This window comes from Hemiscyllium ocellatum, chromosome 25 (assembly GCF_020745735.1).
Source record: "Hemiscyllium ocellatum isolate sHemOce1 chromosome 25, sHemOce1.pat.X.cur, whole genome shotgun sequence".
Taxonomy (NCBI): domain Eukaryota; kingdom Metazoa; phylum Chordata; class Chondrichthyes; order Orectolobiformes; family Hemiscylliidae; genus Hemiscyllium; species Hemiscyllium ocellatum.
The window spans coordinates 50,089,099-50,115,490 of NC_083425.1; the positions used below are offsets into that span (position 1 = coordinate 50,089,099).

General features: G+C 40.9%; 1 protein-coding gene and 1 long non-coding RNA gene across 4 annotated transcripts in view; one reads left to right on the forward strand and one right to left on the reverse strand.

The window, feature by feature from the left end:
• Positions 1 to 26,392, reverse strand: part of cacna1g (calcium channel, voltage-dependent, T type, alpha 1G subunit) — a 308,065-nt gene that overhangs the window by 42,900 nt on the left and 238,773 nt on the right. For all 3 annotated transcript variants that reach the window (XM_060844315.1, XM_060844314.1, XM_060844316.1), the window contains 7 exons: positions 20,684 to 20,835; positions 19,492 to 19,601; positions 16,467 to 16,600; positions 13,124 to 13,194; positions 8,097 to 8,175; positions 5,075 to 5,196; positions 2,348 to 2,689 (listed from right to left, as the gene is read on the reverse strand). In XM_060844315.1, the coding sequence (XP_060700298.1) occupies positions 2,348 to 2,689; positions 5,075 to 5,196; positions 8,097 to 8,175; positions 13,124 to 13,194; positions 16,467 to 16,600; positions 19,492 to 19,601; positions 20,684 to 20,835 (1,010 nt within the window). The remainder of the gene's footprint in view (positions 1 to 2,347; positions 2,690 to 5,074; positions 5,197 to 8,096; positions 8,176 to 13,123; positions 13,195 to 16,466; positions 16,601 to 19,491; positions 19,602 to 20,683; positions 20,836 to 26,392) is intronic.
• LOC132827675 (uncharacterized) overlaps positions 19,511 to 26,392 on the forward strand; it is a 197,622-nt gene continuing 190,740 nt past the window's right edge. The window contains exon 1 of the long non-coding RNA XR_009646025.1: positions 19,511 to 19,700. This is a non-coding gene — a long non-coding RNA (uncharacterized LOC132827675). The remainder of the gene's footprint in view (positions 19,701 to 26,392) is intronic.

Sequence of the window (26,392 nt, forward strand, 5' to 3'; positions counted from 1 at the left end):
TTGGCCACAGAAAGCCATTGAGACCAAAACATTAAATGTTTTCAAGAAGGAGTTAGATGTAGTAAGAAGTCACATGACACCAGACTATAGTCCAACAGGTTTATTTGAAATCACAAGCTTTCGGAGCACTGCTCCTTTGTCGGGTGACCTGAAGTGGCAGTGCTCTGAAAGCTTGTGGTTTCAAATAAACCTGTTAGACTATTATCTGGTGTCATGTGACTTCAGACTTTGTCCACCCCAGTCAAACACTGGCACCTCCACAGCAGAGTCAGATAGTCTTTAGAGCTGAAAGGTTCAAAGAATATGGGAAAAAAAACAGGAACAGGCCACTGAGTTGGATGATCAGTCATGAAAGGACTGAACACTCTACTCCTGCTCCTATTTTCTGTTTCTATTATCGAAATCTTTTCTGATCAAGGTTCCATATGATTGTATAGCATACCACTACTTTTAATTCTTAAACTCTTGTATCTCTTTCACTTTTTTAAGTCACTTTGAGCCTGCATTCTAGTTTCTAATGATTTTTAGATCAGCGTCCCTAAATCACACCCTCAACATTTGCCTGCTTACATTGTATTTCCATCTGCAATTCATACTGTCAAATTTTACAGTGAATATAAGCTTGGCAGATTGGAATATGTAGAAATACATCTGTTTTCATTCTACCCACACAGTTTTGTCCTTATGTTCTACTATTGTCATATCTAAATTTGTCCTTTCTTGATGTACACAAAAAATTTCTATTGAGCATACAAAAAATTTCTATTGAGCATGATACCATCTGCAAGTGGATTTAGCTTTATTCTCCTTGTCTTCTTTTGTTGCTTCCCATAATTTTCAATCTCGGCATTCCAGCCTTGTTTTTTGACTGTAAATAAGCTTTTCCTATTTTATCTAACATTGATTCTGATCACTCGTTAAAACATGCTTATTGATTTAGGATTAGAAGCCCTTCTTTGTCAACCACAAGGTCTGCTGTTGATCTGTCAAGTTGCCACCAGGTAACGTCTCCCCTTTGATTCTGGATTGTAATCCTCAGAGTAGAGGGTTGGAGACCTTGTGGGATTACAGGGGGTCCTCAAGACAGCCCATTGGATCCAGGAAGTAAGTGTAAAAGCCAACACCTTCTGGACCTGTTAAGTACTCATCTGGATATAGATGCCATGTTTCCTGAGGCTCTGTCCAGAGTTAGAGTTGGATAATAGTAAGAAGTGTGGTATCACTGTCATACTGAAATACCAACTCCCCTTCTCACAGCTGTTTGGTCATCTGCTCACCATTCCACCTCAGTTAAAGCCAGAAGTTGGCGAGATAGAGATAGGTTTGATCTGGGAATCTGATTTTTAAGACTTTAACCACCCCACTTTTTAAGCCATTCAACAGCTTAAATAAAATTCCCTCCATGATAACTTCAGAGGATCATAGAGGTTCTGTATTATAACCATAGGGCAGTGCAAAATAAAAACTGCTGCATGAACAGGTATGTTATCTTTTGGATGAAATGTTAGACTGAGGCCCCACCTACTCTCTTGGATGGATGTAAAAAAAATCTTATAGGACCATTCAACATGAAAAGGGGATTTCTCCTGACCAACATGGTTCCCTCGATCTAAAACAGCTTCCCTAGTTATCTATTTCATTGCTGCATTCGAGACCTTGCTTTGCAGTATACTTCCCTGCATCAAAACAATGACTATACTTTTCAATGACTATACTCTGACTGTGAAACACTTTTTTCTGGAGTGGGGGTCATCCTGAAGTCATGAAAAGCGATATAAAAATAAGACTCTGACTTCTGGATGTCTTCTTAAAATAGAAAACAATGAAGATATCAATAATGAGCAAAGCACTGAATGTCTAGGACTAAAATAGGGAATTATGAAAGGGATCTTTGAGGAGCAGGAGGAGGGCATTTGGCCCTGAAAGCTTGCTCTGCTATTTGATGGGATCCTGGTTTGGTCTCAGCTCCATTTTCTTGTTTATCATTTGAAATACCTGACTTCCTTGTCTATCAAAAATCTCTCCAACTTATCCCTGAATAACTTCAATGACCCAGCTCCAATGTTTTCTGGGGTAGGGAATACTGCAACATAACAACTGTCTGAAAAGTGAAACCATTTATATTTTTCAGCTATGTTCCCTAGTTCTAGTGTCTCCAGCAAAGGAAAAGATCTTCTCAGAATCCACCTTGTCAGGTCCCTTCAGGATCTTATTGACTCTTTAGTGCACTGTTCTTTTATATGCATTCTACTGTGTACTTTGGCAATTAGAAATTCTGTATGGTGTAATCAATTTCCATTTTAGATCTATGGATGAGAAGTATTCAAACTAATGTACTGTATCTTACCAATGGTGGCTCTAAAGAAAATGGCGAATCCATCTTGATTTGGAGTGACTCAGATGGACTCCCAGGGCTGTCACCTGCATCTCCACCTTCACCACCTCCCCATGTCACACCGTCCACATTCCCTTGTCCAGTATTCAACATTTTTAATTCGAGTTCCAGCTCTGCTTCAAGTTCGGCTTCCTCCTTCGCCTCTTTGTTGCTCTCTTCCAGGTGTTTCATCAGCACTGCGATGACTACATTCACCAGCACAAACTGAGCTGTCAGTACAAACGAGACAAAGTAGATTGGGGACACCACTGTGTTATAACAGGTGCCCTCTTGGCTACAGTCTCGCAAAGTATCCTGCCAATGAGGGAGAAAAGCAGTTAAAACAAAACAAACGAAAACAGAGTCCATTATATGGATGGCAGTAGTGAGAAAACATGATGCAAGTCCATGAAGATAGAACAAATAAGCTTTTTCAACAATGGAACTAAATTAATGTACTTTAAACAGTCATATCAGTAAACTGTCCCTGGTACAATGGACATTTGACTCAATTAAAACACTTACTTTAATTTTATGTAGAAATCTAAATTACAACTACTAGGTGTTTCAGTTTAGAAAGAATGTTAAAGTTTTTGAACCAAGATTCACCAAACCGATTTTTGATTTTGGGCAGAAAAATTCAAGATGAGATTTAATTATAGTTATTAATGGGATTTGAATGAGGAAGTATTCTGATGGGGACATTGGTTGAAATCAGTAATTTAACCTATTGAATGGGTGAGGGAGAAGAGAGATGGGGTCAATATTTTTTACATAAAATTGTTCTGAATAGAAGGGAATAGTTGAGGTCAAGAGAGCTACACTTTGTTTTTCAGAAAGGGAGATGATATTTGAAGGGAGGTACAGAAATCTGGGGAGAGAGGAGCCTGATAGGATTAATTCAGCCTCTTATCTTACAAAATTTCACAGGCAAACAATGAATCGTAGGCAGGAAATGTAAAAAGTGCTGTATGATTGAGCTATAGGGAGAGGCTGAACAGGCCGGGGCTGTTTTCTCTGGAGTGTCGGAAGCTGAGGGGTGACCTTATAGGAGTTTCCAAAATTATGAGGGGCATGGGTAGGAAAAATACACAAAGTCTTTTCCCTGGGGTTGGGGAGTCCAGAACTAGAGGGCATAGATTTAGGGTGAGAGGGGAAAGATATAAAAAAGACCTAAGGGGAAACTTTTTCACACAGAGGGTGGTACGTGTATGGAATGAGCTGCCAGAAGAAGTGGTGGAGGCTGGTACAATTGCAACATTTAAAAGGCATTTGGATGGGTAAATGAATAGGAAGGGTTTGGAGGGATATGGGCCGGGTGCTGGCAGGTGGGACTAGATTGGGTTGGGATATTTGGTCGGCATGGATGAGTTGGACTGAAGGGTCTATTTCCATGCTGTACATCTCTATGACATCAGTTGCTGATTATAAGCTTCCCTGGAACTGAATACTCGCTGGACCAATGTGATACTTTGTGTCCAGCACTCCTACCCAGGACACCCTTCTACCCTGATGCTTTTATTTTGTAATATCTTCTTTCTTAATTCATTCATGCAATTTGCAAGTTTAGTTGATTCTGCAGTTGTGCTGAATTTTGACAAATTAAAGACATTCAAAATAGCAGCTTCTAAAGCCGTTGTTGGAAACAGATAGTGCTTGCTATGTCAGAAATAGGAGAGAAATCATACGAAAGAGAGTTACTTGAAAGTTATTAGCTGGAAGTTAGAAAATGATCAATGAAAAGGCAAAAAAAAAGGCTACTACAGATTACTCGGTTTGTTAAAAACTGTTCATCTTCAACATCTTCCTGTTCTGGTGAAAGTTTATCTAACTGACTGTTTCTCACTCCACTGACGCTGTTAGACCTGCTGAGTGTCTACAGCATTTTCACCAAAACAGAGGAATTGGATATTTCTGTCTTTGATGTTTATGCAAACTTTGTGTGTGTGTGAAATAGCAGCTGAACTGTCTCATAAAACAAGAGACTTCACTCCAAAAATAATTAATTATTGCAAATTAGTGGGAAACATTCTTTTGAGGATCTGCAAAGTGCCATATGAATATTGGTTATGTTTCCTTCCTCAAAGATGGAAAGACAGTAGAAAGACTACTAGCAAATTATATTAAATCTCACTTTCAGCAGGGAATGGTATCAAATCACATTTGCTGAACTAGAGACTGGTGACTTTCAGTGAAAGCTTCTGTAGCCGAGAACAAAGGTTGTCAAAGCCTTGTTCTGAAATGTGTCAGACAACACAATTTCTGTTTGACACACCAGGAGGGGATACATTTCCTTACGCAATGCTTCCCAAACTTTTTCCCTGTGTGACCCTATTTTAATGCCCGAGACTTCATGTGACTCCAGAGTGAAGGTGTTTGTGAGAGGTTGTTGAGTGGTGGGGAAAGGATTTTGTTGGAGTGGTTGATGGGGAGAGGAGGAGTGAGATTGACTCTGCTGTAATGGGTTTAAACTGAATTTTGTTTTTAAAAAATCACTTAGTTTCCAAGTTCTTTTTGTCGTGGAAACAATCAGGCTTCAAAAAATATCTCTGTTAATCTATTATTGAAGGAGGCCTTGTGGTTGTTAGCACTCAGTCCAAATTCCCCCTTCAGCCACTCAAGCTTACAACCACAAAATCTGGTTTCATGGTTCCACTGCAGGTTACAGTTTGGGAATGTTGTTAGGAGGAAAAAGCTTACCTTCATGATCCCATTCCAGTTATCTCCGGTTGACACTCGGAATAAAGTGAGGAAAGCCATCCCAAAGTTTCTGAATGTGGCATGTCGCCCTAACCCCTCACAGGGATGATAGTCGTCACATTCTACAAAGAAGATATTAAAAAATACCATTGACTGAAATAAAATTACTTCTGAGGATTGGGCACAAATATTCTGTTTATGTTGTAATAATAAATTATGTGGTAACGTTGTGGGGACCATACTTCAGAATTAGACATTTAAATTGACCAACAGGTCAAAAGAACAAGAGCAGGCAATTCAGCTCCTTTAGCCTGTTCCACCGTTCAATTATATCATGATTGATCTGTATCTTAACTCTATTTATCCGCATTTAATATCTTTGCTTAATTTCCCAATCTCAGTTTGAACTTCATCACCAGATATTGCAGAATTATGATGGGGCCATTCAGTCTTCATGACTGCACTGGCTCTCCGAATGAGTAACTCACTTAATGCCGTCCCCCTGCCTTCTTCCTTTAGTTCTGCACATTCTTCCAGTTCCTAGTAATGTTCGAAATCCCTAGTAAACTTATCAACTTAACCAAGGAAAAATTGGATTTTCAATTTAAAAAAAAATTCTGTTGCCTCTCAACTACAACAGCTTTTTAGGGGAGGAGGTTCCAGTCTTCTACCACTGTTCCTGTGAGAAGGTGACCCTGACATCATCACTGAGCGACTTAATCTACTTTTACAGTTGCGTTTCCCTCAAAATTTTCTTCTGAAATCCCCCACCAGAGGAAACAGATTCTCTTTGTTACCCTACCAACTTTTTAATCATTTGAAGATTACATTAAATCACCCTTTATCTTTAATCTGCTCAAAATATATTGGCCTATGTTTTACAGTCATCAGTGAAGCAAGGGTGCTCACCTCTGACCTTGAAGAATGCCACTAACTAAGATCTGGTGGTCTTGTTGATGTGGTTTCTAGGTAGTTTAAATGTGGGGCCAAATCAAGATATCAAGGCACCTAGCAACAATGATATATCAGCAAGATAATAAGAAATGAATAACATCGAATTATTCACATACAGCTAACTAGGAAGTTAAAAACATTTACCATGCTTCATTTTTAAGATAGATTCTCACACGTAAATGATAATGATTCAAATAATAATGAAGCTAAATTCAGGGTAAATATTCTTTTAGAAAAGTTAACAACGTTTCTATAAACATAAATTAATCTTTTTTGGGTAATATAGGGTTTAGCCATATTGTGATGTTGGTACACCATCAAAACACAGCTACATTTCATTGAAAAAGGAGTAACTCTTTCAGGGAATTTTACACTAAGATTGACACTATAGCAGTGACAGGTTGATTCCCATTGAGAGTTGCCTGATCACTGTAGCTGGGAGGAGGACTGCACCTTCTGGAGATGTGCAGAATCACAATCAGGACAATAATGATGGCAAATGTGAGCGGCTTCACGGTCATTGTTACTGCAAGATTTGAGTGGTTATACTCAAGGAGGGGCTGTAATGGGTAGCATCACTCCTTCTAAGCCAGAAGCACAAGGAATTGATGGCTAAGGAAGGTGCCATTCATTTGTCCAAAACAGTCAAAGCCAGATAGTAAGAATGGGAGAGCCATGTGATGGAAACAAGTTGGAGTCTGTATTGGCACTTTCTATAGCTCCAGCCCACAACAAGCATGGAGTTTGATCCTGTTTCAGTGGGACTAGATTTGGGACCTGCCTCTCAGCCTTATCCATGGAAGAGGTCATGTTACAACTACTTTGGGCAGAGAACCTGTCAAAAGGATAACTTGGGAAAACTAAAGTTTCAGCAGTGGATCATGCTGTGTTACGAAGCTGAGTTCTGAACCTCTGTTCCCAATTGGATAGATAAATGTGACCAACACAAATTGTCTTTGATGGTGTGCTCTGCTTTGATTTTTCATTTTGAATGAAAATATCGATTATCACAAAATATAACTCTTAGTACTCTTGATACCAAAATATATCTACACCCAAACTAATGGAAAATCATCTGAAGATAACTCAATTTGGTTTCAATCTGATATTTTCCATTATCCAGAGCTCCAATGTCAATACAAGGTTGACATGGTTTGGGATATATCGCAGATTCTATTTCATAATCAAAATTAAGATTTATTAATTGAAGACCCAGTAAATTATAGTGTCTGCAGATAATCAGACAGGATTAAAGACTCCTATATCACCTTCTGTAAAGGGTTAATGTAAATCAGTCTATGAAGTACTCAATTATGCAATCACATATAGATGGAGCACTCAGAGAGAGAGTCTGAGCTGGAGACTGATGGAGAAACAACACAGTGTACTCAACTGCAATCATGTATATCACGTTAATAAAGAGTTTCATCTTTCTTACCATAACTACGTTTGAATTACTGGTATGATACAGCAGATAGGAACAAGCAAATCAAGAGTACAACTCTATAGAGGACACAGACAAACTGTCTAACAGTAAGGACAGCTCAGTCCATGCTGCAGATCTCCACTCCAACACCATCCCAAACCACTTTCCATTGTAATGTTAGCAGCTGGAAGCCAGTTTTTAGACTACCTTGCTCACATAACAATAAGGCAGCAGATTCCCTAAATTTTGACTGTAATGAATCCATATAAGAGATTTCACTGACAGGTTACCAACCCTCTGGTCATTTTCATTATTTAGGAAAATAACATTTTGGGCTACATTATGTGCATACTTTGGTGCATAAAATATGGTAAACATAGCACATTTGAGAAGAACAAGTGATTTTGGACTCAGGTTCCCAAAACTCTCTCAGTGTTTACTCCCCTCGCATCTGGGTCTGTTGCAGACTAATACATAGAGATTGAGAGGTTGATTGCTATGATTATCACCCACTATGCTCTTATGAAACCTCTACGTACAAGAGCTATAATAAAATGAGGAAAGCCAGTCAACAAATGAGCATCATGAAGTAGAAAGGAATATTAACTCAAAATAAATTAACTTGTCCCTGCTGTATCTCACCTAGGTCCCCAAAAAGTTCAACTCCAAGAGCTGCAAATATGAAAAATAGCAGCATGAACAACAGTCCGAGATTTCCAACCTGAAAGAGACAGAAAGATCATGAAGGATTCTTCCCCTGGTGTACATTTGTGGTACTCACACATGGAATGGCTTCAGATGGACATGTCATTTTTTATTTTTGATCTATAACATTGGAATAGTCACACATGATATTTTTGTTCAATTAATACTGCAATCTACTACCCTGAAAATCCTTCAACAAGCATTCCAGAATCAATTATGATAAATACATTTTCATTCTGGAGGGTTCAAGTTGAGACTATAGACCAGAAGCTTTTGATTAGAATATCTGCTGTAATATATGTAAAGTGTTCACATGACATTACTTTTTAATTTCAAAGGAAGCATGAATTTGATTTTAAAAACAGAAAATTGTCACAAGTCATTAATTAATCAGAAGCTGACATCACAAAAGGTAATTTCAACCTGTAATTAATATTTGACTGAGCTGCCGAAAAAACAGAGGATCAATAACATTTGCATGAAGTAACACGACTCAGTCATTTTACAGTTTCATCAAGTTTGAGATTATGGAGAGAGACAGATGGCATGCTTTTGAGATGTTAGGACAAGCCCACCTTCTGGGGAGTGTGGGGTGGGGGGGCGTGGAGATGTGAAAGATTCCATGGTACTCTTTGAACAAGAGTTAGGGAGTTCATCCTGACCAACACTCATCACTCTAATTACAAAGAACGGAATCATAGAATATTTAAAGCAGAGAGAGAGGCCATTTAGCCCATCGAGTATGCACTGACCCTCTGAAAAGCATTCAACTCAGACCCACCGCCCCCTGCATTATCTCCTAATCCTGCATTTCCCATGGCTAATTCACCAAGCCTGCACATCCCTGGAAACTTTGAAGCAATTTAGCATGGCTAATCCATCTAACGTGCTCATCTTTGGATTGTGGGCAGAAACCAAAGCACCAGAGGAAACCCACACAGACATAAGGAGAATGTGCAAACTCCACACAGCCACCCAAGGCTGGAATCGAACCCAGGTCTCCAGCGTTGTTAGGCAGCAGTGCTAACCACTGCGTTGTCTTCAGCAGTCACTCCAATCCCTTCTTGTCATATGGTGCACCTCCCTGCTCCTGAGTCTCATCAAGGTGGTCCCTAACAGATACAAGTAGTAAGCAGGAGGTTGAGGCACTCATTTATCTCTGGAAAAGGGACACACAATTAGTAAATGTGAGGCCTTCCTTGAGTGGCGGCAATCTACATGACCAAGACAGATTACCTGATGACACCAACATTCGTGGAGGCTTGATGTACTCAATTGGCACGTTTCTTTCATTGTAAAAAAGAATGCATTTCAAATAGTCATTCAGGATCTGTGAAGCACTTTAGATAGCTAGCAGTTGTGAAGGTAATTACATTCTGGCAAGCAGTTTCTTTCTTTCTTAGATCAAAGAGATGCAATGCACAGAATGCCATTGAATTGGAAAGTGTTGAAGTAAAGTCAAAAAGAATTGCCTAAGTTGAGTTAGTTCTGATTATTAAAAGCCTGTATATTGTTGGCGTATGTATTTAATGTGGTCGGCAGGGGTCTTGTGTATCAGCTGGAAAAGTGTTGAGAATCCCATGACATTTCTTTTGGAGAAGGTCTGTATTGACATTCTTGGTGTTTTCTAAATGTAATACAAGTGAGGTTACTGGAAGATCTCTGGTGTGTTCATTTACACCTAAACCAATGCTCAGTGGACAGGGTATTGTCCAGGCACAGTAACTAGAATGCTATATGACAAACAGCCTGCAGTCACGTGATCACATCCAGGCACATGGCTATTTGCATCATGAGCCATTAAAGCGTCATCACTTCAAAGGTGGTAGTACACAAGGCCCACTACATAAGTGCTAATCTGGCACTCAGTGGGGCAGTTGTGAGCATTCTTCAGGGTCAAGGAATCTGGACTGGGGGTGGAGATGAGGGAAGGATGTCCTAACTGCCAACAATTGACAGCCAATCAGAAGCCATGGAGATGGGAACAGCTACTGGTAATGGAGCCACCCACAGTCCAGGAGGAGACAGACCACAGGAGAGTGATGGTGGAAGGGATTGTGGGTGGGAATCATGGGAATAAAGGGAGGGGGATTGGCACTGAGGGCAGGTGTGGCCCTCAGTGAAATCTTCCCTTCTTGATGCCAGAGCCCGTGCTCAGGCACTGTGTGCTTCTGACCCACCCTCCCCCTCCCCCTCCCATTCTCAGAAGCTGGCTAACAACCCCAGTAGAGTTTGCTATTTGAGCTTTCTGTATGATAAATCTCCCCCCTCCCCACCCCGCCCCTTCCCCCCCCATTGCTAGCTGAATACCACACGGGGTAGAATGAGATACTTCAGTGGTATTAATTACCCACTTAGGGGCTCCAGCTGGTGATTGGGTGGGAAGACTCAGAGCTAATCAGGGCAGAAGCAGGATGAAGACAAGGTCCTCAGGCATGACCTTTCTGTCTGAAGTGAAAATGTTCATGTCCAAGTGAAAGCGGACCATTCACAAGAACAAATCACTTGTTCAAGTTGCAGGAAGAACAGGGCATGCAGAAGTAAACATTAAAGCAACTAAACGGCTTCTGATTTCTCAGTTTCATACAGTGCTTTATGAATCAGATTAGTTCATTGACGTCATTCTCACTAACTTGTGCTCCATTCATTGGCTGCAAGTCAAAATGCAAATTTCATACCTTTTAATGCCTTTTTTAATTTTCAGAACATCTGAATAAAATTTCTAATTAAAGGATGATTACATGGTTCTACTGAAGGTGCAGCAAATTTTCCGTCTGCTATATTCATGTACTTCCAAAGCTATAGGTGATAGCCCCAAAACTGTCTACAATTTATCTGACAGTTTCCACACCATCAATTGCCCTCTGCATTCAACATTAAATACCATCTTGATGGTAAAGTCTTTCAGCCCAGTCACCTCTGTGCCAAATTTAAGAGTTGAGACTCATGTGATGTATTTGGATGAGTGGGACTGTCGTTGGCTGCTCTGCACCAGATTTTCAAGCCAAGCTCAACACCTTCAATTCTGCAGACAAAAGACTTGGCCTGTCATTGAATGTCATACAGTCACAGGGTTATAGAGTTGTACAGCATGGAAACAGACCCCTTGGTTCAACTTGTCCATGTAAATCAGTAGCCTAAATTAATCTAGTCCCATTTGCTAGCATTTGGCTCATACCTCTCTAAACTCTTCCTGTTTGCATACTCATTCAGATGCCTTTTAAATGTTGTAATTATACTAGCGTCTACTATTTCCCATGGCAGCTGTTCCACACACTCACCATCCTCTGCCTGAAAAAGTTGCCCCTTCAGACCCTATTAAACCTATGCCCTCTAGTTTTGGAATGTCCTACCCTGGGCATCAATACCTTGACTATTCACCCTATCCATGCCCCTCATGATTTTATAAACTTCTACAAGGTCAGACCCCAGCCTCTGACGGTCAGGAAAAAAGTCACAGCCTGTTCAGTCTCTCCCTGTGGCTCAAGCTCTCCAACTCTAGCAACATCTTTGTGAATCTGTTCTGCACCTTTTCAAGTTTAACAACATCTTTCCTATAGCAGGGAGAGCTGAATTGAATGCAGCATTCCAAAAGTAGCCTAACCAATGTCCAGTACAGCTGCAACATGATCTCTCAACTCCTAAAGTAAATGCACTGAGCAATAATGACAAGCGTACCAAACACCTTCTTCACTCTCTGTGTACGTGCGACTCCACTTTCAAAGAACTATAAACCCGCATCCCAATGTCTCTTTGTTCAGCAACACTCCCCAGGACCCTACCATTAAGTGTACAGGTCCTGTCCCAACCATAACTCATATCAACCTGGACCTGGTTGGTGAAGTACACCATCTATTGTAAATGTCAGTAGAGAGACTCTGGAACATGTTGAGCATTTTCCAAACCTTGGGTGACCTTCTCCCTCAAAAGGCCACTGTAAGACCACGAGAGAAATTCTACCAGCAGAGCTGCTGCTGCACTTGTTGGATTTAATGAGAGAATTGTTGACCAAATGATCACGTCCTTCTTGAAGTCAGCTCTACAAGCATTCAGGCAAACTCTTGCAAAATCAATTATGTTGGATTGTACATCAAGGAAGGTTGGCTAAAAAGCATCTCTTTTGCAAGGATCTTTTTTTCTGTTAGCTCTCAGAAGATCAATGTTCAAGGGGAGGAGAAAGGAAATGCTACAGAATACTCTGAAATTTCCCATAAAGCAGAACAGCATTGATATTAATGACTGAGGGGAGCTCATGGCCAACCATTCAGTATTGTTGTAAAATAAAACAGCAAGCACCACATTCCCAGTATAAATGCTGAATTGAGACAGAGCAACAGTACAGAAGGAAAGAAAAGGATGGAAGCCTTAACTCTGGAAAAGGAAGGAAATCCCACTGCCTCATGGAACATTCCACCCCATGTGCCCAAATATCTGTTGATCACAAATCAGCCTATTCAGTCACGAGGACCCTCGACAGAAACACCCGACTCTTGTACTGAAAATTGAATCAGGCTGGGGAGATGAGACAATTAAAATCCTCACTTCATCCAGTTTGAGAGGCAGTGTTGAATGAGTGTTCAATGCCAGAGTGTCAGTATTGAGTGAGTGTTCAGTGTCAGTGTGTGTCTGTGTTGATAGTCAGTTATAATTTGAATGTTCAGTGCCAGTGTGCACCAGTTCTGATTGAGTATTCAGTGCCAGTGTATGCCAGCATTGAGACTCAGTGTTGAGTCTCATTGTTGAATGTCAAAGTGATGACATTTTGAGTGCTGCAACAATAGCCCCCATGTAAACCCTGCCATCGGATTGTGTTAACGTTGGGCTGTATTTCTGAACATGTCCTGTACCAGGGTCATAACACTGGGTGAGTTATGTTGGAAGCAGTGATCTCACAGCTGTAAACATTCCACACAATTCATCACTCGCTGACATGGCAAGCTGTGAAATTACAGCATTGTGCTTACCTGTGGTAGAGCCTGGATCACAGTGTTCAGCAACGCTCTCATCCCCACTGCCATCTTCAAGAGCTTGAGAACTTATTGGGGATATAAGTAATAGTTATACATACTACAAAAATGCAATGTTGCAGATATTTCCTGGCAATTTGCTCTGGTGTTGCAAGCAACACCTTGCATCTTCTAATAATGTTCCACTTTAAATAATTCAAATAATAACCCTTATTTGATGCAAATGCCAAGATCCTTGGATAGGGTTTATGACATCCTTCTGCAATTCAAGAAAAAATAGTTACTCCTTCAAGCCAGTCTGGTGCTGGCCTTTTAAGGAATTCTAACTTTATTCAGTACTCAATATTTGAGAGTGTGGTGCTAGAAAAGCACAGCAGGTCTGGCAGTGTCTGAAGAGCAGGAGAATCGACGTTTCTCGTCGATTCTCCTGCTCCTCGGATGCTGCCTGACTTGCTGTACTTTTCCAGCACCACACTCTCAACGCTGATCTCCAGCCTCTGCAATCCTCACTTTCTCCTCAGTACTCAATATTGTTCTAAATGGGACAACCTGAATACAGCAAACTCACAGGGAACATGAGTAAAAAGTGAGGTCTGCAGATGCTGGAGATCACAGCTGAAAATGTGTTGCTGGTTAAAGCACAGCAGGTTAGGCAGCATCCAAGGAACAGGAAATTCGACGTTTCGGGCATAAGCCCTTCGAAACGTCGAATTTCCTGTTCCTTGGATGCTGCCTAACCTGCTGTGCTTTAACCAGCAACACATTTTCACAGGAAACATGATAAAGGATATAAGAGAGGCAAAGAGAAAGTGTGAGGAGAGACTGGCAGCTAAAGTAGAATGGAACACAAGAGTCTCTCAAAGGCATACCAATATTCAAAAGGAAGCTGAGGGGTGAAGACCTAACAGGAATCTGAACCAGGAGACTGAGGCTGAGATATTTGCAATCTTCTATTATAGAAGGAGATACTGCTGAAGTCATAGTGAGAGAGGAGATTGTCAAAATATTGGATGTGTTAAATCTTGATAAAGAGGAGGTGTTAGTTGGTGATAAGTGAACAGTATCGTATGGGTTGCATCCAAGAAGGTTAAGGAAATAAGTGCGGAAATTGCAGAGGAACTGGCATCTTCCAATCCTCCTTAGATACAAGGTGGCTTCAGAAGACTGGGGAATTGTAAACATAATGCTTATGCTTTAAAATGGATAAAAGGATAAACCCAGAACTTAGGCTAGTCAGCCTAACCTTGGTGATGGGGCAGGTTTTCGAAATGCTAATCTGGGACAAAATCAACAATAATTTGGGAAAAGTGCACATTAATGATAGTAAGTCCACATAAATTTGTTAAAGGCAGAGTCTGGGAAAGGGGTGTGTAGACAGTGCTTGTCATTGGAGCCTAGGATCAGGCAGCACCGTTCCTCTGGGACCAAATGGACCCAGGTTAAACCCATAGGGGTGGGGGAGAGAGAGAGAGAGAAAGAGAGAGACAGACAGACAGACGGAACGTGAGGAGCTGCTGCTCTGATCACAAGTTATTTCTCACCCCCATTTTCTACTAATAGGCCGACTTATGAAACAATTAGTTGTAAGCACGGGAAAGAGCCCGTCTCTGATTGGAGAAGCAGCTGGGAAAGTGGATTCACTACAAGGAACTAGGACTGCTGATCTGAACTCAGGCTGGGCTTGGGGGCTGAGAGGGTGCAGGGGGTGTGAGGGCTTGGTGGGGTGACAGCGTGGGGTTGGTGCTCAGTCGATGACAGTTTGAGTCCAGCCCAGGACAGGTTGACGTGTGAGTGCACATTTTCCCAGAGTTTCTCAGGGTAAGCAGATGTTGGTGACCATAAGACACAGCAGCAGAAATTAGGCCATTCAGCCCATCAAGTCTGCTCTGCCATTCAATCATGGCTGTTAAGTTTCTCAACTCCATTCTCCTGCTTTCTCCCCATAACCCTTGGTCCCTTTGACAATCAAGAACCTATCTATCTCAGTCTAAAATATATTCAATGACCTGATGTCGACAGCTTTCTATGGCAATTAGTTCCATAGATTCACCACTCTCTGGTTGAAGAGCTGGGATGTCCAGCAGAGTTTCCTGTTTGAGCTGGTGGCAGGGAAGGAATGACATACTGACTATACAAGGCCCACAGCCCGTCAGAGACTTCCTCAAGATCTTTTGCTCCCACCACTTCTAGATTTATTTCCCTACCCCGCCACCCTGCTCCCTTGGCCTAACCATCCCTGCCACCACTGTCTCCCAAGGACCCTTATCTTCCCAACCCACTCCAGCAATTGTCACTGTTGGAGACAGGCTGGAGTCCCAATTGGCGATACGATTTGGAACAGATTGGGTTCAATTTCCACACTGGCTGAGATTTCATGACGGAGTCTCCTTCTCAACTCTCCCCTCACCTGAGGCATGCTAACCCCCAAGTTAAACTCACCAGCAGCCGCCTCTATCTAATGTGAGAGCAATCCTATGGCCTTCTAGGGCCATGGCAGCTTTAAAGCTTAGGAAGTGGACAACAAGTATAACCAATAATTCACTAATATTTTTGTCTGGCAACTCTTGGGTTGCAGGGAGATGCAAAACTGGGCTCCCAAATTTTGTGTCACCTGGAGAAGGGATCCTCAACAGCAACAACCTTGCTGCAGGTCGGTGTCTCAAATATTTAAGCGATATATTTTGGTCATTATGAACTGGTTTGAGCCAAAGGGCCAGTCTCCATGCTGTAGGACTCTATGACACTACCCCTGCAATTGGAAGGGTAAGGTTGGTGGAGGTAGGAGGAGGTCTCAACCTAATGTTTTATCCCTGGTGTTTAGAACAGAATTGCTAGGCCACCATCTGTAACAATAACATCGATTATGCCTATTCATTTTGTGGCATAGTCTGAAAAGATTGATTCAGCATCCTGATGATGTAATCAGCCCTGGAGTGAGTGCTACAGGGGTATTAGACCAAGTAGGGCTTCATCGTATTATCTGACCCTAATCTATAGTACTACAGCAGCAGTGATTGTTTGGCTCGTTCGTCCTCAGCTGATTCTTTGAAATGCTCATCTAATTAGACCTGCACTTTCCTCTGATTTCATTTCTTTCAAGTATTTATCCTATTCCTTGATGAAAGTTGCTAATAGAAACTGCCTCTGCCAATGTTTTAGACAATGCATTCAAAATCACAACAACTCAAGAGTGTAAAAGTCAATTCCTCATCTTTGCATCGGCTCTCAACTCACCTAATCTCCACAAACACACGCCTAAACCACTAGGGACTTGAATTTTTTTCCATCCAAATGGAGTTTTACTTAAACTCCAAGGAATAATGAATACCAGTTTACTGACCTCTAGCAATGCGGAGAACTCTCATGATTCTGATGATTGTAGGGTTGATTGGTAGGGAAGCATTCACTTCAATCTCTTCAAGGGTGATCCCCATAATAGACAGCAGGACAATAGCTAGGTCAAGCTGGTTCCACCTGTAGATAAACCATAAAGGAGGTATCACAAGCCATCTTCAAAACTTAGGAGTTATAGTGGCTTTGGGAAACTGCCTTTGTCCTGTGGCCATTTCAAAACTAACGTGCTTTTGAAACTCAGAGAGCAGGAAACACATTATAACATTTAGATTATGTCTTAATTTTTCAGGGTGATGTGGCATTATGATATCAAGCACCTAGATGGTTGACACCTCTAGTTAGCGTCATCAAAACCCGATGAAATATTAAAGATTTAGTGAATTTCCTTGATGGTTTTAAGATGCTGATTTCCCTGGCAACAGACTTTGAGGGGAGAGTTTTTAAAATCTCCAACCTTAGCAACATCACGTTGAGGGCTAAAGGAGTTTAATTTAATCAATAATAATTTTAAATGCTGTCCAATTTCCACATGCAATATTAAATTGATCACAGTCCATAACACAGGGGATTTGACAAAGTATAAAGAGGCATTGATCGATCTGATGTTTTAGATGGTTACGTGTTTTGTCTTAGACAAAGACTCTGTCAAAATCTCCTCCAAATTTGAAGATTTCAAGAAAGTGCTTTGCAAGCTGGTTGAACGTTAGTTTTAAATAAGTTAATACATGCTGTAGCATCAAAGAGTTGAGATTTGTTTGTTATATAACTACTGGCAGAAGTAAATGAGAGCAGCAATTCTACAGCTTATTGTGAGTTTGCACACTTCAAACCTTTAAATGTTCCTTCAAAATTGGCACTAAGGCTTTTTATTTAAAATAAGCCATTCACATGATGAGGGCTTCACTGCCTCGGCAGCATTTATTGCCCATTCCTAATTGACCAGTGGGCAACTGAAAGCCAACCACTTTGCTATGGTTCTGGAGTCACATATAAGCCAGACCAGCTAAGAATGACAGTTTCTTAAAGGGCATTATGAACCAGGTGGATTTTTAAGACAATATATGGTCATCATAATATTTTTAATTCCAGATTTTTGTTGCATTCAAATTCCAAAATCTACCCTAATGGGCAATTGAACACAAATTCCCAAATCACTACATGGCTCTCTGGATTATCAGTCTCAGTAGTGGCAATACCATTAGGCCATCACCACCCCTTAAGGCTAATGATAGGTTGAAGGTATTCCAAGATTTAGGCCTCAGTCAACTGGAGACAGTGAGCTGTCTGACTTCAAATGGGAAATACCCTTGCAGCTGTCCTGAAGTTCAGTCCCGGTTTAAGTATTGGATGGCCTTGGTTGCTAACAATGCAAATCCAGGAGGGGGAGCATGATCATTCAACAAATCTGCTCTGGATGCTGGTAGAGCACGCCTCCTTCTGACTGCCGAATGACAGAGGAGGAAATTTGCCTTGACCTCTTAGCGCTCCTTTTGTTCCCTAGCCCTGTAACTTCTATCCTTACACTGTAATTCGTGTCATGTATATACCATAGATCCCAAAATTTGCTGATATGAAGGGGGAATCTACTGCCTGAAACAGGTAGATGTTTTTAAGCAGCAGAGATTACAGTGTCATTGATTGACAGGTTCTCGTGGTGCATGGTAGTATCCCTACATTGAGGCCAGGAGTCACGTCCCACCTGCTCCAGAAGTATGTCATAATGTCCCTGAACACATTGATTTGAAAATATCCAGGTCATTATTATTAACAATCTAATTTAAAATGAAGATGCTGGAAATCTGAAAAAAAATTAGATTTTTTTGGAGAAACTTAGGTCTGACAGCACCTGTGGATAGGAAGCAGAGTAAAATTTCAAGTTCATTGACCCTTCTTTTGAACACTGACTTGTCTATTGGTCACAGTTTGAGGCCATTGTCGCCTCATTGGAACACTTGGGTTATGAAAAGTCAAACTGCTCCTTAGTGGGTGGCACAGTGGTTAGCACTGCTGCCTCACAGCGCCTGAGACCTGGGTTCATTTCCCGACTCAGGCGACTGTGTGGAGTTTGCACGTTCTCCCTGTGTCTGTGTGGGTTTCCTCCGGGTGCTCCGGTTTCCTCCCACAGTCCAAAGATGCCAGGTGAATTGGCCATGCTAAATTGTCCATAGTGTTAGGTAAGGGGTAAGTGTAGGGGAATGGGTTGGTTGCGCTTCGGAGGGTCGGTGTGGACTTGTTGGGCCGAAGGGCCTGTTTCCACACTGTAAGTAATCTAATCTAATCTTACTTGATGTTACAATGAAATGGGGGCCTGAATGTTATACAAACCAATTGGAAATCAGGGGACTCACGACCTGTTGCAATCGCTATATCTGCGTTTCTGAGGCAGGGACATTGGGATTGGTGTTGGGCACAACCTTTGGGGCCTGGATTGGGGAGGGCAGGCCATGTGCATTGGGGGAGACTGGAGAGATGGTGGGGGGAGGGGCAAGCTGGCATGTGGATGGGACACCTGGGTGTTGGAGGTGGGGGAGGGGGCACTTCCTCCCTCCCCTGACTCTCTGCCGCTGAACACCTTACAAAGGCAGTGAACTGACGCAGTCCGGTACTGTCTGACGTCACACGCACAGTCACGTGATGACGTATTACCTAGAGCCGGGTGTGCGCATGTGCATCTCTGGATTAGCGCGTGCCGAATGGCCCTCGCGGGAAAGGTGTCGACAAAATCTGTGTCAGGTAACTCTGAAGGAAAACCAGCAAATGTGGTGAATGACACATACTGGCCTGTTTTGTATACTTCACATTGGAGGAGCAGAATGACCAGTACCTTCGTTTCCAGGTTTTACAGTTTCTTTTGCTGGATTTGGAGCATGCCCCAATTGAGCAGCGCTTGAAAGATAAGGAAAGGCCTTCTCCCCTGGGCACCAACTACAACAAACTGTCACTCAGGGAAGTGTGAAGCACTCAGCTTCCCCACCGCACCTCTCAACTTTGGTACTGCTGTCATATTTTACCTATCCTTGAAGAATCGGCGAAAACCAAAGGCAACCAGTTTGAATACAGACTCCAGGACAAAGATAATGGTGAAGATGTAGTTACAGATCTTCAAAGCCTCATCCAGGACCTGGGAACATTAGAGATTAAGATTAAACATAGAACATTACTTTAGAACAATTATAGAATTGCCCTTTTGTGGATACCAACTGATATTTGACCCAGTAAGGTAAAGTATGTATGGAGGCCATTTGGCCCATTTCATCAATGTTGGCTCTTTGGTTTTGCGACTCAATTAATATTGCAGCTTTCCCATTCCCTTGTAGGATTTTCCTTTCTAGTTTCTCTTTTGAACATTACTACTGAATTTGCTAATTCATATTTTGTTCTAATTTATTTTGAAACTCGCCTGTTTTTGTCCTGTTAAAAATTTACATTCAGATGTGCACATTTTAACTTGATTACTAAGATATATTGTGAACTTACAGTGACAGAAGGATTTGTGAATCCATTGAAACTGTTATACTGGAATAGTAGGTGCTGGTTTATTAAACTATTCAGGATTGCTGCAAAAATGTTCTCTTGGAAGACAGCAGAATTTGGGAATTGAGTGACAACGGGGTGAGAAGAAACCAATTATGGGTTCAAAAGTTGTCACAATTATGTTATTTAGTAAGTCAGATCTTACCACTTCAATAGATTCCTCCTCCAAAATAATTGCTACCGTTTATTTAGGAATCCTCTGAGTTTACCATGTCAGTCATCAAGGGTTGGGATTGTGTTGTTATAAGCAAGAGAGATGACAATGTGGATTTTCAATAAACGTGGTAGCTGTTTTTTTCTTCGGTTTTCCGATAAGTTATATCTCAAACCCTGAGTGATGCACTGTGTATGTGAGTACCCAGCACTACACGTCACTGCACTCATATCAGTGACCAGCTTTCCATTGGATGGTTTTGTTCCATGAACTCTTGGAGCGGGATTGGATACATCACCTCCAAATGTCGTCAGTGGCAATAGGACCTTTTGTGCTGTTCAGTCCTAAAGATATCTTGGTGTTTGAGATGAGTTGCAATTTATTGGTTCCAGTCATATCCGCTGCCAACACTTTAAAAGCAGTCAGTGTTAGGAAGCTGGGGGCGGTCAGCTTCATAACGGTGACTAAGGCAATTTTTACTGTTTGTAGTTTGATGAGAAAACAATCATCCTTACCTTTGGTTGCCGATAATGTTCCATTGCCATGGTGATTACATTCAGTCCAATCACTACAGTGATGAACAAATCCAAGTAATGGCTTGTGCACATTTTGTGGATGATAAGCCGAGCAGTGGAATAGTCAGAGTAATAAGGTTTACACTGTGCTTCTAAATGGAGGCAAGACATTAAATAAAAAAAAATTAAGGTTTCAAAACCATGACATTTTCTGCGGGTGTTATTTTTTTTTCCATGCATGATTGAGCTAATTTCCTGCAAGGATAGCTCCAGACTTGTTCAGTGTCGAAAGCAGCCAGCAAAAACAGAAAGGAATAGATCCATTTCAGGTCTGCAAAATTAATCAGTTTGAGATCACAGGAATTCATTAAGATCTTTTGTTAAGACCACTGTTATGTGTGTTCCAGGAGGTTTAGCTCCTTGCATACGTTGCCATGACCCAGTGATGTAAAGGTGTCCTGAACTTTTGTTGTCTAGTCTCACTACCTCAGCTTTCAAGAAATTGGGGCCTATTCATATATAGATGATTCAATATTTTAGTCAACCACGCGTTGAAACCAGAAAGCAAATTGATTTCTTAGTTCGCTCGGGCTTATCAGTAATTAAGAATTTCTCATGTAAACTGTCATGAATTATGTCATTTGAGTATTCTTGCATCTCCTTTTAATCATAGTTTTCAGAAAATTATAGTGCAAGCAACCAATGATTAATAGGACAAAAATATGTGAGGCATTTTACACTAATGAGTCGAAAACTATTAATTTTAGGTTGGGCACCTTGCTTTTATGTTATTTCATGTCTGATAGAGTGAAAAATTCCTTTTCCTCACAAGTACTGAGCACAAGACACATTTTATTAAATAAATTCTTCTATTTATGTATAATATTTAACTGATCAGCTCCATTTCTCTTAACAAGAATTTTGCAGACCAATTTTATTTTTAAATCCCACGTTTAGTCAAACACTAATGTTGATAGGACTGTTCTTTTGACACTGAAAGTCTGAAACCGTAATCATGAGTAATATGCAGGTATAATTAGTCTCACAAGAGACCTGACTGTAGCTCGTTAGCTTTGTAAAACTCACAAGACTTTAAGCAACAGTGCTCTAATTCAACGTTTTACAAGGGACTGCTCAATACAATCACCAGCAAAATGTACAGAAAGGGTAACTCCAAAAAATACATGGTCACCAAATATACTTCAAAAGCTATAATGGAAATGTATTGCTATACTATCTTAATTTGCTTCAAAATTACTATAAATATCAATTATTTGAATTTGCCTTCCTGTTTATTTCTCTTTCCAAAGTAGATGACCCCTACATTACAACAGATGGATCTAAGTTACAATCTGTCATGATCTAATAAGTGATGGGACAGGCTCAGGAGGTTGACTGAATGTTTCTAATACCTTTTAAAGTTTTCCTTAGTCAGCAGAGAGGTTAGATTCAGCACAGCGTGGGAAAAGGCCATTTGGCCCAACAAGTCCACACCAACCCTCCGAGGAGTAATCCACACAAATCCATTCCCCTACCCTATATTTACCCCTGACTAATGCACCTAACACTGAGTAATTTAGCATGGCCATTTCACCTAACCTGCACATCTTTGGATCGTGGAAGGAAACCAGAGCACCTGGAGGAAACCCCTGTGGACACGGGGAGAATGCAAACTCCACACAGTCACCTGAGGCAGAAATCGAACCTGGGTCCTTGGTGCTGTGAGGCAGCAATGCTAATCACTGAGCCACAGTGTGCCTTGTCCCTCAATACCATTAATGCTGCTCCATGGATAAGCCACCACAGGAACCGTCAGGACTGGGAGGTTAGGTTTGCATAACTGGTAGACAAGATGGATAAGAAGGCATTTAGCATTCTTGCCTTCATTGCTCAGAGCATCATGTATAGGAATTGGGATGTCATGTTGAGTTTGCACAGGACATTGGCAAGGCCTCTTCTGGTCACCCTGCTAAAGGAAGGATATTATTAAATTGGAGAGTGTTCAGAAAAGATTGACAAGGATCTTGTCAGGAATGGAGGGTTTGACTTATAAAGAGAAGCTGGTTAGCTTGGGACAGTTTCACTGGAATGTAGGAAGTCGAGAGGTCTATAAAATCATGAGGGGCATAGATACGGTGATAGCAAAGGTCTTTTCCCTAGGCTGGCTGAGTTCAAAACTAGGTGGCATATTTTTAGGATGAGAGGACAACGTTTTAAAAGGATATGAGAGGCAGTTTTTTGACACAGAGTGGTTCATATGTGGAATGAACCACCAGAGGAAGTAATGGATGCAGGTGCAGTTAGAACATGTAGAAGACCTTTGGATTAGTACATGAATAGGAAAGGTTTGGGGGGAATATGGGCCAAGCACAGGCAGGTGGGACTAGTTTAGTTTGGGAACATGGTAGACCTGGATTGGTTGGACCAAAGGATCTGCTTCCATGCTGTATGACTCTGTGACAAGAGCAATGTCATTGCGTTTGGACCCTTCCACAAATTCTACTCCCTAGCCAACAAATGCATTCCTCTCCCTGCAGCTGTCTGAGGCTGAACCAGATTGTTCACAAGTTTAGTGCCACGTACGATGGGAGGTGAGCTGCTCCATTACTGACACCTCTTATTGCTATCTCCATAACCTCACCTGACTCCAACTCTCCTTCACTACTCCAGTTGAAACCCTTTGCCATGTCTTTGTTACCTTTCAGCTTATATGGTCCACTTATCCCCTGATTGCTTTCTTCCACCCTCCACATAAACATGATGTCATTCCAAACATTTGCTGCCATTTTCTAACTAATAACAAGACCTAATCAACCACCTCCCTAGTGTTTGCTGGCCTACAATTGCTAATAGTCTCCTTCTTATTTTCAAATAACTCTGTGGTCTTACTCTGTCCTGGGCCTCTACAAACCTTTATGTTCTCAGCCCATCTCCATTTCTGGCCTCTTGTATGCCACTAATTTTAAATCACTACACCATGGGGACTAGGTTTTCATCTGTCAAAGTCCTAAACATTTGAACGTCTCCATCATGCTATTGCTCTTTATGACACCCCTTGAAACAAAGGTACTGGTGACCCCGTAATGAGACTTGCCATCAAAATTGCTCGATACGGTTCGATTGAGGTGCTTCGGGATATTTGTTGCATTAAAGACATTAAGGAGGCTGTAGTTATTTTAAACTATTGACAGATTTTTGCATATCTCAAGTCACCATTCCTTAAATATTTAGATTTTAAAAAGATTTTTTTCTCAGTGGTCTTAAAATATTTATGGTATTTCCAAATTGGGTCCTTGGAGAAATACAGTTCTCTGTATACAACAAATTTAATTAACTTATGATGTTATTCCTAGAAGAATAATAATATTGAAAGATACTATTGCAGATTTAACACTACGACCAAGAATTTATTTAGATCGAATGCCAACATCCAGAGAATATTGGATGATGTCTGTACTGGAGAATTTTAGTCATGTCTAAGATTGCTTAGGGTTGGGGTCGCTTTCTTTGGAACTGAGGACCTGGTGGGAGATCGGATTAAAGTTTAAAAAATTGAGTGCTCCAAGGATAGGGGGTAGAATTAGTCTATTCCCCTTCATTGAGTAATTGATAACCATTGTGCATTATTTAAAAGGATTTAGAAGGGATTCATTGGGGAATGTTTCCACCTAAAAGGTGGTGATGAGTTGGCACTCGTCTAGCACTGCAGTTGATACAAAAACCCTTATAACAATTAAACAGGGCTTTGGTTATATACCTGAAATGTTGTAAGTCATTTGGCAGATGTCCCAAGAGCTGGACACCAGGGATAGGCTAGTTGTTGTCAGCATGGACTCAAAAGCTGAAAGGCCCCTTACTTTGCTGTAAACTTTTATAAGTGCCATGGAATTTACATGATCTTCAACAGTACTACATAAACTTGAAACTTTCTATAATAAACGGCAGGGTGAGTAAGAATGTAGGTTAATGTAATGGACATAAAACATCCATGACGGAGCGACATAATCTTTGCTATCTTGTGATATTAGGCAGTCACTGCATGGCAAATGTAATACATTTTGCTAATCAGTGAGGTGGCAAACATTTTATGATGGCAGCTTGCTACTACCCAGTGCTTTCCATGGTAATAGAAAACTAATGCTTTGAGGTGGACTGTGCAACTGGACTATTCCACACCTTTTTGATACCCATTTTGAAAGAGAATGTGCGGTCCGAAGGAGATCAACATAGTAATAAGTGAAGGAAATCAAGCAATTAAAGGGAACAAGATCAGTAAAATAGACACAAAAATCATAGTTTTACCCAAGAAGTTCCATAATATCTTGTCTACCCTTCTAATCTTTCTGTACAATGTGCTTTGATCAACTGAACAGTCCCTTCAGTCACATCCAGAATTATTAGTACTTTCAGTTTATCGATCTTTTTCCTTTATAATTCAAACAGTGATTGGCTAACAAGAAATAACTTGTAAAATTCACCAATCCAATGTAACATGCTGAACATGCAACAATATATAATTAATAGCAACTTCTCTTTTGGCAATTAACAGCAGAATATATGTTCATGCAGTTGGTAAAGCTTAGATTATTATAAGACAATATTCATGGACAGTCTTTAATAAGGAGGCATGGATTCATTTTAAGTTGAACACAGGATCAAAAGCATTCATTTTGCAGTGTGGATGGACTAAGATTGGGTTTGAAGTAGTTTCTTTAAACTTTACCCATGTAGTTATTTCCTGGCAATTTGTAGAAATAAATGCAAAAAGACCAAAGAAGAATTTAAAAATCACTGGATAGACCTCAACTGGGGTATCCTGGACAATTCTGGCATTGAGCTTCAAGACAGAAGCCTTAGAAAGAGCATGGAGGAAGATTCACTGGGTTGTTACCAGGGCAAAGGCATTCCTTTAAGAAGAAAAGTTCAAATTGTTTGCCAACAGGTGACTTTGCAGAGGTTTCCAACTATGTCCTCTTGTGAGTGGATCAATAACACATAAATTATAGATTTAATATGATTGACAAGCAGTCTAGAGGGGAGATGAGGAGAAATCTTAACTGTCAGAGAATTGTTAGGATCCAGATCTGAAAAGTTGGTGGAAGCTGATTCCATAAATAATTTTATAAGAGGCTTAAACTATTTCTTTTGAGGATACAGAACGTGGAAGGTTACAGATGGAAAAAAAGTGAGGATGTAGTGCTAAGCACAACAGGCAAAGTGCTAGAGGATGCACGACAAGCCAAATGGGCTCTTTCTGTGCTCTATGTTTCTATGATTCAATGAATCTGGGAAAGACTTTGGATTAGGTCTTGGTGATGGGAGAAGGGAAACTATATCGAATAAACTGCTTATTTTAGGTATTTGAATGGGATGCACAATGTAATATGGCTGCTAATTTAGTTATTGCCCATTAATGTCACCCCCCTTATTGGGAGTCCACACCCAACTACTATTACTGTCACCGCTGTTTTAGTTTCCCTTTTAAGATCCAATACTAGGTAACAGTGAACTTGATGGCCTGGGTATAAATAGTGTTTAAGAAGAAAACAGTCATGTAGCTCTAGCTGATCATTTTGCAAGTATCACGTCAGCACTCAATCGATAGTAGAATGCTATTATTGTTATTCCAAATGATGCTTTTTATTCCCAGAAGAGGTGAATCAAGAAGTCAAAAAAATCATTCTGACTGCTATGAAATCGTTTTTCTTA